The sequence below is a fragment of the Cynocephalus volans genome, chromosome 1, assembly GCF_027409185.1.
Source record: "Cynocephalus volans isolate mCynVol1 chromosome 1, mCynVol1.pri, whole genome shotgun sequence".
Classification (NCBI taxonomy): Eukaryota; Metazoa; Chordata; class Mammalia; order Dermoptera; family Cynocephalidae; genus Cynocephalus; species Cynocephalus volans.
The window spans coordinates 243432473-243442805 of NC_084460.1; the positions used below are offsets into that span (position 1 = coordinate 243432473).

Below are 10333 nucleotides of genomic sequence, written 5' to 3' on the forward strand. Positions count from 1 at the left end.
CCATTAAATATCAATTAACCTGGGAGCCTCAGCCAGGCATGCCGTGCGTCAAGGGTAAATGTACATCTAATTTCCACAAGGCCCGCTCGGCTGGAAAAGAGGGGTCCTGATTCATTCTGATAACGCCAGGATTGGGGGCCACGCCTGTGGCCTTTAATCAAACCACTTAGATAGGCCCAAATTCAAATGTATGGTCTGGTCCGTCAACACTGCTTATCCATGTTCCCTGGACTGCGCCCACACGTCCAGAGACACAAAAGCCACGGCCAATCTTCTAGGTGGCTTCAGAGTCTCGGGGAGGGAGTCATTTGCTCCGCAAACTCCTGAGAGTGGCCTCCCCGCCACCCCCAAGTCTAAGGTTCTGCCGCGCCCCCTCCCCGCCTCCTGTGGCCCGCTCCCCCTCTGCCCGGGAGCACTGAGAGCCCTTGGCAGTGCGGCTTTATGGGCCCCCTTTAAGGCCGGCGGAGGCATCTCCGGGCCGGCGTAAGGCGTCGGTCTAGCGCAGCGCTTCTCCTCCGCGCGGATCCCTCCGCGCGGTTATCTCGCCCCCATCTCACTACCTCTCCTCGCAGCGGCGGGGTGCGAAAATGCCTCGCCGGCGCGCACCGGGGCGGCAGCCTCGGAGGCGGCGGCGGCGAGAACGGTGGGAGGGGGCCGCGGGGAGGGGGGGCGAGGTGAGAGGTGGCGGCGGGTAGAGGGTGTTTTTTTTTTTTTTTTCTTTTCCCTCCAGAGCGGGGGTTTGTAAACTGAAGCCAAAGAGTGTCCCCGTGGGCCGGGCGCACTTTTTTCTTGTCCCTGTGCGCTCAGGGCCGCCTGGTGCCTGAGAGGAAACAGTGGAGGCAGCGGGGCAGGTCACCCGGGGCGTCGGCGATTATATTGCGGCCGAGCCGGGGCGCTCTGGGAGAGGCCGGGAGGGCGGCGGCGCGCGGGGGCTGGGCGAGGCCCCGCGACCGCGAGGGAGGCGGCGCGAAGCCGAGGCGGCGGGCGCGAAAGCCGGGCATGAGAGCTCAGTAGCTGAGCGCCCGCAGCTGCCGGGCCTCAGAGGCGACGCGCCGGCGGGCGGGTGGCAGCAGCGACGTAGCCCGGCGGCCCCAGCTGCGCGAGCAGCCGCCCCAGAGGTCCTCGCGGCAGTGCGGCCGAGCCGAGGCTCGCTCCCTGCCTGCTCTGCGCCGCCCGCCCGCCCGGGGCCGCTCTACGTCGGCCCCCGGCCGCCGCCGCCGCCGCCGCCCGGATGAGTTCGTACTTCGTGAACCCGCTGTACTCCAAGTACAAGGCGGCGGCCGCGGCGGCGGCCGCAGCAGCAGCGGCGGCGGGTGAGGCCATCAATCCCACTTACTACGATTGTCACTTCGCGCCCGAGGTCGGCGGCCGCCACGCCGCCGCCCTGCAGCTCTATGGCAACAGCGCAGCCGGCTTCCCGCACGCGCCCCCGCAGGCGCACGCGCACCCGCACCCGTCCCCGCCACCCGCGGGGCTTGGGTGCGGCGGTGGGGGCGGCCCCGGCCCCGGCCAGGACTACTTCCACCCCGGTGGGGGCAGCCCGGTCTCTGCCTACCGGGCCGCCCCCCCTCCTCCTCCGCCTCCGCCGCCGCCTCCCCCCTGCGGTGGGATTGCCTGTCACGGGGAGCCCGCGAAGTTTTACGGATACGATAACTTACAGAGACAGCCGATTTTTACGACCCAGCAAGAGGCCGAGCTGGTACAATATCCTGACTGTAAATCGTCCAGTGGTAATATTGGCGAGGACCCAGACCACTTAAATCAGAGTTCGTCTCCTTCTCAAATGTTTCCCTGGATGAGACCACAAGGTTGGGATTTTTTTTTTTAAGAGGGGCGAGGGGGAGAAATCTGCTTTCATCTCACGTTCTAGCTTTAAAATTCCCCTTTCCTCTCCCCCTCCTTTTCCTTCTTGTGTAGCCACAGTGGCTCTTATTCATAAAGTAATACAGACTTTTTTTAAAGTAGAAACCATGTAAAGATGATGGGGACAGAATAATTGTGAAGACCTTCTCTCTGCCCTTCTCGCCTGCACATCCTATAATATATATCAGAGCTAAAGAGCACTGTGTATTTTTCAACCCTTAGACCCGTTCCAGAAACCTCCAGCAACATGCAGAGGCACCATTATATTTTTTAAACGTTTATTTCCCCTTTTTTATTTGTTTTAATCAGCAGCTCCTGGTAGACGAAGAGGAAGACAAACCTACAGTCGCTTCCAAACCCTAGAGCTGGAAAAGGAATTCCTTTTTAACCCTTATCTGACCAGGAAAAGAAGAATCGAGGTTTCCCACGCCCTAGCCCTCACCGAGAGACAGGTAAAAATTTGGTTCCAGAACAGGAGAATGAAATGGAAAAAGGAGAACAACAAGGACAAATTTCCCGTTTCCCGGCAGGAAGCGAAGGATGGGGAAACCAAAAAGGAAGCCCAAGAGCTGGAAGAAGACAGAGCCGAAGGCCCGATAAATTAACTTCAACGTTTAAATTTTTATCACAGACTATTAAAACTAATGATCAACATATGCTGGTGGACACCACCAATTTTCTTTGTTGGAAAGGACCTTACCTGTGTTTCAAGCTACCTTCATGTCACTGCTCTTAAGGTTTCTGCGCTTTGAGAGGCATTTGGGTGTTTTTAAAAAAAGTTTCTAGTATGACATAGAAGCAGTCCTTGAGCTGTCCTATGAAAGGGTAATTTGATACTGACCTTGGAGCTATATTTTTATAATGGTAGTTTTTTAATGTCTGAGCTGATGATTTGCCTCAACAACGTAAACTTCCTAATGATTAGCACTAAGTAATTGAATATAAAATGCTTTATTAATCAAACAAGTGCACTTGAACATTTAAAATCTTTTCTTTATGGTGAGTAAGTTAAGAGAAGTCTATTAATTTTTTTAAAAAATTACGCCTACGGAATATTTGCTTTATATTATTTGATTAAAATGTATTATTTATGTTTTTCTTTCTGCTTTTACAATGAATGGTTCCAGTGCCTTTTGTTTACTCCTAAAGGGTTTCTTTATTTTGTAAATGTAATATCTCTCGGGGAAATGTCTGGGCTAAATATTCGAAAAGCACATGTGAGCTGAAAAGTGTAATGTGTAGTCCTGACTCTGCAGCTTCCTTAAATTGGAGAAAGTGTTGGGCCCGTGACAAAAGTTTCAGGACAATGTCAAAGTACACATTTAATCATTTTTTCTATAGTCCATACAAATTATGGCAATTAATAATTTAGAGTGAATGAATACTTGAAAAACCAATTGTAACATTTTCACTCAATTAACTTTTCACTCTGGCAAGTCGCTTTGTAGAATGCATCTCATTTCTCAGCTCGCTTTCGTTTTGAACCGCGCTTTTAACCGTCTGAAATCGCTAGGTCTCTTATGCCGCTGCAGCCGCTGTGATTCCGTTGTTTTGAGTAGGTGCCATATTTATTTGTATTCCCTTCGCTCTGTTCGCTCGCTCATAGTAAGCCACCTTGCTGTGCGCGTCTCAGCTGTTGGCTGGTACGTCCTCTGCTGTTCTTCAGGAATGCGATGGCTTCACCTATTTGAAACAAGCCCCGAGCGCAAATGCAAAAAACCTGAATGTAAACAACTATTCCAGAACATAGCTAGCTCCTTAATAAAGAAATGAATCTCTTTCTAGAGCTAGTGTTTTTGAGCGCCGCCGGAAATACCCCTTTCCCGAGGCAAGAACAATCGCCTGGGCTCACGAAGGCAAAAAAACTCGCTCAAGGCTTCGGTTTGATGAGAAAGAGGTGGGGGTTACACGCATCCCGCGATGTTAAAAAAGAAAAAAAAAAAGCCATGGGGGAGGGGGTGTCCCCCTTTCATTCCAGAGAAGGCTAGCCAGGCTTCATCTTGCTGTAGATAATCCTGCTAAGATACTGTGAAAACTGTGAACTTCTCAAAAAACTCGAGTTGTAGGCCCAGTAGGGGACGACCCAGAGTCCAGGTTACAACACAGCTTATTCCACTGACCTCGCGTTGATGCTGGGGTTTGGCATCTGTTATTAACAAGATATCCATTTTCCTTTGGAGGCTGTTCGTGCAGCTGCCATTTCACAGGGGAAGGGGGGCAGGGAAAGAAAAGGTAAAATTCAAGTAAAGTAACATTTCTTCCAGAAAAGGGGAAAGCAGCTTTATTAAGTAGATATTGAAGAGTTTTCTGATTTTTCTAAGCACTTTTATTTTTAAAGAGACACATTTTAATTTCCAGAGCGGCTTTTATTGCACAGGTAAGAAAATGGAACCGTATAATTTTGGGCCAGGGTCACCCCTCAGGTGTTACTATAATTTTGGGCCAGGGTCACCCCTCAGTTGTTGGCAGGCTGTTTGCCTGCAGCTTCATGGACTGGAGAAATGTTGGCAGTGTGGTCAGGTCAGAGGCAAAGTACCACCTGGCTTTCCATCCAGGGAAAAGGCCGTGTCTGTGACATTCTCGGATTTGAGCCAGGAAAGACAATTTTAAGGCATGGGTGGCCCAGGGCTTAAACATTTGCATGAGAGGAGACAGCTGCAAACATGCATGCTGGATTTGGGAACGTTTTGCTCTGTGTGCTGCCTGAGACTTTGATGTTGGCTAGTGCAGACCAAAGATGCCAAGGGCCCAGAGCATGGCTGGGGAACAGCCTCAGGCATAAACTGTCCAAAGACCGGTGCTGGCTAAATTCCAGCTGTCCTTGATTTAAAGATTCCTCTGTGTATTAGCAAAACTTGCTGTCTGCCGCTCAAGGATGCTCTCTGAATATTACTTTTAGAGCCACTGATTTTGGCTAGACTCACAGGTGGGGGACTTACTGCATGAAAATCAAATGTAGAAATCAAGGAAGGAAGGGGAGGTAAACATATCATTTCCTTGGCATTTTGTGCTACTTTAGAAGAGTTGTGCCTTCTGGCCTCACCATCCCCCTGAACCATGGAAAAATCATAACTCATATACAGAAGAAATGACTGTTGCAATAACTGGTGTATTCGAGAATATGAATTCGTACATATACATAGATTACACATTTTCAGAAAGTTATAAATGTAGGTATATATGTTTCCTTGTTGTTGCTGGGAAAGAGAAAGGATTTGTCTCCAAATAAAGACCTTGGAGGAATTACACATCACATACACCACCTTCTTTCTTAGGGTGGCTAGACACTCCCACCTCTAATCATGGAGTTTCATGCAGATAGACTGGCAGTGACGAGTGCACAATATGTCCTTCTAATTGGCACAAATCTGTAAACATACAAGTGTTGCAGCAACGAGAAAACATTTTTGCTGCAGAAATTGGCATAAACCTTAGGAGAATGCTCTGCAAATCCAAGTGATACTTTTCTGCCTTGGACTGCAGCAGTCTGCTTAGAGAGGTAGGTCTGTAAACCGTTTAGAGAAAAATAGGACCCTCCAATGTAAACATCGAATGAAAGAACCAACCAAGCCTTTGGAATGATTTAGGCTCTCTGTCTGCAAGGACGAGATGCACACAAAAGAGGGTGTAGTTCTCAATGATTTCTAGAGAAAAATCAGTTCAGGGATGCCATTTTGTGAGGTTCCACAACACTCAGTACATCTCTTACCTTTGCACAGGAGAAAAAAGTGCAAATATGGCTGCCTTTTCATTGCAGAGAGTCTCTTCCCAGCCTTCATTCCCCAAGCTGAAAGGAGGATCACAAAGCTCCGCTTTTATTTGGGTACAGGGGAAGAGGATAATGAGGCAAATTGACTATTAATCTCTCAGTAAATTTTAGAACTGAACAAGCTCTTTGCTCAGTTCCGTATGTATAGGCCAGTGTAAAGTGTTCTGGGCTTTGGAAGGCCCAACAAATTGCCCCATTTGTTTGTATAATTCAAAGTATTGTTTTATTCTTCAATGTAGAAGTTGTTGCTATTTCACATCCAAGCTTGTTTCCTCTGTTTCCCTGGTGTTTGCTGAATCCTTGGGCATCTGGGGGTGAACAGGGGAAGAGAAAGAACATTTTAGTAGACCCTGGCTCTGCTGTGATTCCCTCCAGCATAGTTAGGACACTGGCTTTTTCAAGAGTGAATATGTATTTTGCTGATGGCAACAGAAGTCCTTTAATCTAAAACATCCAAGGTCATTGGAACTTTTTCAAGGGATACAAATGGCCTGCTCTAGAGGTTGCTGTGCTGCTTCCTGCTTAAGTCCACATCCACTTAGGTACTTACTGGGTGTGAAGATGTTAATAGCAGAGAACTTATACTCAGACATCTAATGCAAATATTTATAAACATATTACTACAAGTCGAAAGACACCATCTTTGAAAGGATTGGTGGGGGCAGAGAGGTAGTGTTTCCTCTTTCAGGCAGGTTCTGAAGCAGGATGGCCATGCCCATGAAGGAACTGCTGGAAGCCAGCCAAAGACATTTACTGTTAGGGGGAGTTCACCAGAACAGCTCCTATGAAAAATGCAAGGGGAACTGAAATCTACCTTTGAGGGAAAATAATTTTTTTTTTCTTGGCTGATTTTAGGGAGTCACTCTTCCTGAACAAATGGAGACACTGCAATGTTGCACTGAGCAGGTTTTTCAACGGACAAACATTTGGGGGGCAAGGAAAAAGGGGTAACTAGAATTAAATTCCATAAAAATGAGAGTTGTTCTTGGAGAGCACCTTAAGTGTGGGGTTTTGGAAGAAATCCAGAAAGATTGCTTCTCCTCTAACCGGGAACTGTCCAGGAGGATGTTTCTTGGAGATAAAGACCAGGCAGTAGGTGCTCGAAATGGTATTTTGGAGAGTTTGACAAATACCTAAAACCATTTCTGGCCTTTGAGCTGGTTGGTGATTCTCCCACCGCAGAAATCTCAGGAAAGGGAAGGGACTCCAATTTATGTTGGGAGGGGGAGAGAATTTCTTGGCCTGCAGAGCCCAGGTTTTCTGAGCAAGATCACTGGGACCCGTTTGCCCGGTGATGAGAGGGGCAAAAAACGAAAGTGCTTGTATACCTTTCTGGACTGGCCTTTTTGTGAGGGGAGGGGAGGAGAAGCCAAGTGACTTGTATAGGGGGAGAGAAAGGGGGAGAGATAGGGGAAGAGACGGGGGGAGGGGAAGGATGCTGAGGGGATCGCCTCTCCAGCGCCTAAGCAGTAGACAGCGCTTATTTTCCCTCCAAACAACGGCCAACTATGCAGACGTTTTGAGCCAAACCAAAAAATTCCAAATACTCGTAATTCCTAGAAAAGGGGGGGGGGAGAGAGAGAGAGAGAGAGAGAGAGAGAAAAGAAGAAGAAGAAGAAGAAGAAGAAGAAGAAGAAGAAGAAGAAGAAGAAGAAGAAGAAGAAGAAGAAGAAGAAGAAGAAGAAGAAGAAGAAGAAGAAAGGGAAAGGAGGAGAGGGATAGAGAGAAAGAAAAAGGACAGGAGGGAGGAAGGAATCTAGGGAGGGAGAAGGGCGAGAAGAGAGAAACTGAGGAGGGGAGAGGAGAGAGGGAGAGAGAGGAAAAAACATGGCGCTTGCGAGCTGTATGTGCAAAATCCGCAAGGAATTGCAGTAAATTCCTTTTTGTTTGAAGAAAATTTACAACTTGGTAATAGACCTTTTTATGACCTATTTGCGGTCGTCATTGGCTGCGGCTGGTCATGTGCAGGCGCCGCTCGCCTTCACGGCCTTTTTCCTGATTTCCCAGGCGATTTTCCCCCCGCATTCTGCTTTCCCAGAGCCTCACCCCCTCTTTTTCTAACCTTTGTCTCTGCAGAGGTGGGCTCCAGTTGGCGGCTGCGGGATTGCGGGGTCCGCGGCGGCCTCGGCTCCAGCCCGGCGCCCGACCTGGCCCCACTGCCGTTCGCTCGGGCCGCGCCGCTGCCGCCTCCGGAGCCGGTGGGGAGCTGGGGCGGGGGAACCCGGAAAAAGTCCGGGGCGCCGATACCGGCCTGCTCTGGGGTGACTGCAGCCGCGCGGTTCTGACGCGGGTTCTTCAACATGCTCCTGTCCCTGCCGCCGAGAGTGCGCACAGGCGGGCAGCGCCTAATGGATTACAGCAGCCGCCCTGGCCGACCACCGCCTCCAGCTCGGCAGCCTTCGGGTAAGAGTCACCCCCTGCCCGAGCCCCCGCCACTGCCACGGACGAGTTTGGGGCACCTAGACTCTAGGGCAGCTCAGTGAACCCGGCTTGCCCCCTCTACTTCCCAAGGACCAGGGGGTTGCTGTTTGTGCCCCCGCCTCCTAATCACTCCATCCCTGGGGCGTCCTATGGGGCCCGGGGTGGTGTCCCGCTGGGTTCAGGAGTCATTTCCTCCCGAGATTCGAGATTCGGAGAGGGGGGTAGCTGTAGGCAGGACCCCACTGGTCGACAGCTTCTCAGTCCCACCCTGGGAAGAGCGTGTAGAGGTTTCTTGGACATCTCAGCTTTGCCGGGGTTCACTAAAGGCACCCTGTAGTCCAGAGCAGTGGTTGTTGCGGTTTGTTTGTGGTCAGAGGTACCTGGGAGGATAACAGGTGTTTTTGAGGGTTGGGGGTTGGGGGTTAGGTGGGGTTTGGGTGGGGGTTGGGAGGATTCTGTGTACCCAGGCTATGCTTGCTTTTGGAATTTAGGCTTTGGTGAATGATGCTGGCTAATTTCTAGGATTTATGGTTTATAGGGCCTTACACATGAGATGAAATTTTAAATATTTTAAAATGTTTCTCTAGTCAGAGTATTTTCGTAACAATTCAAGATAGGTTCCTCTCACATCTGATAATCTGTCAGGTGAATTTGGATTATTTTATGTCACAAAATGGATGCATGTTTTGGGAGGTTATAATATCACAAAATCTGGTGCAGGTCTTGGGGGAAACCCCGTAGACATTTCAGAAATGAGAAGCATCTTTAAGTTCAAACATCGCGTGTGTTTCTTATTTGCCACAGTGAGAAAAGAGTAGATCTTTTTGCTCTCTAACTGTATTTTTTTTTTTTTGGCCTACCAATAAATATTATATAGTAACATTTCCACTCTATTTCAAAACTACCGAACCAAAACATTATGCATTTAAAAAAAAAAAAAAAAAAACTTTTCAGGAAAAAAATGCTGTTTTCTCCCACGTATTTTGTACGGCACTTGAGGATGCAATTCCCAAATCCTATGGCCTATTCCCTCATAAACACGTTGTGAAATATTAAAACCTTTGGACAATCTGCCGCATTGCGCATGGGGTTGACTGCGCATGGCGGGGTCTTATCACCAAAGCACGTAGCCGCAAATCTTAATTTATTGTTGCCCCAAATATCCCAGTGTAACAGCGTTGGCCATAAAAGCGTTTCTGAACAACAAATGACATTCTTATAGAATGGTATTTGTAATAATTAACGATGGAATCATTCTCATTTCAAAATGGAGGGCCACGATTTGTGGTCAGTTGACGTCTGCGGAATTGTCCTGGATCACTAACTCTGATCACTCACAAATAAGAAACACTTGAGTGATAATTTATTTGGAGTGTCTGTGTTTTGTCATTATTTCCCCGCTACAATGGTTGTTGATATCATTTTTTGATATCGGTAAAACGCATTCCCTATTGAAAAGCACAACCCTGGACCACGGTTCTTAGGCTTTGCCGGGGGCAGCTCTGGAGCCAGAGGAGCCGCCAGGTCGTCTGGGACCGGGATGGGGGTGGGGGTGGAATTGTGGCACTGATGACCAAGCCCTGTGTTCAGAGCTTCAGTCGCTTTTCCCTGGATTCAGTGGCCCAGCACGCTCTAGTGACTAAGAACCTGGGCGGCCTGCAGGTCCGATTACGCAGCGGCGGGTGATGTCATGGGCAGATATGGAGGACTGAGGGGCTCTTTGTAAACCCCGTGGTAGCATTAAGAGCTTATTGAAACGAAATGGTCGATTGCGTCTAAGGGAGTAAATAATCCGCAAATCACATTTGAACTCAGTCCATTTAGTCCATGAGGAGACTAGTTAACACCGTTGCAACTGCCGGAAATGCCCCCATTGTCTCTTATAATCCGACGAAAAATGAAATCAAATAAAAAACGCTGGAACCCGAAGAGCTCCGAAGCCCGGAAATGTCCTCGCAGCGTCCTTGGCCCGAACCTCTGTCCGTTTGCAGATCTGGGGGCCTATAGCATGTCCGGGCCTTGGTGTCTACAGGTCAGGCTATGAGCTGGGCTTGCGATTTCTGCGAGGACCAGGAAAAAGAGCAAAGCTCGCTATTATAAATGTGGCCAAGCGCCGGGGATGAAAACCAAGCGTATTTCCCCGTTAGATGTTCCTCCAAATACTATATTTCGTCCGACTTCTGTTTTCTGAGCCCAAGAGGCAGGGGAAATCGGAACAAAGACAGTATTTCACCCCGGGCTGGCAGGCAGCTGTTAGAGGTTTTTACGGCCTTGCCGCAA

General features: G+C 49.1%; 1 protein-coding gene and 1 long non-coding RNA gene across 5 annotated transcripts; one reads left to right on the top strand and one right to left on the bottom strand.

The window, feature by feature from the left end:
* The first annotated feature begins 572 nt into the window (after positions 1–572).
* HOXD8 (homeobox D8) lies at positions 573–3641 on the top strand. Of its 4 annotated transcripts, none has more exons than XM_063109664.1 (3): positions 573–643; positions 1661–1808; positions 2173–3641. In XM_063109664.1, exons 2-3 carry the CDS (start codon positions 1784–1786, stop codon positions 2466–2468), a joined length of 321 nt encoding a protein of 106 aa, XP_062965734.1. In that variant the 5' UTR covers positions 573–643; positions 1661–1783; the 3' UTR covers positions 2469–3641. The 4 variants fall into 4 exon arrangements, with proteins under 4 accessions (XP_062965734.1, XP_062965726.1, XP_062965708.1 ...); XM_063109656.1 differs by lacking the exon at positions 573–643 and having other exon boundaries at positions 678–1808; positions 2173–2315; positions 2394–3641; XM_063109638.1 differs by lacking the exon at positions 573–643 and having other exon boundaries at positions 684–1808.
* Positions 3172–7980, bottom strand: LOC134387247 (uncharacterized). The gene is made up of 3 exons (XR_010024580.1): positions 7695–7980; positions 5573–5940; positions 3172–4056 (listed from the first exon to the last, which is right to left on the bottom strand). It is a non-coding gene; the product is annotated as an uncharacterized LOC134387247 (long non-coding RNA).
* Positions 7981–10333: the final 2353 nt, after the last annotated feature.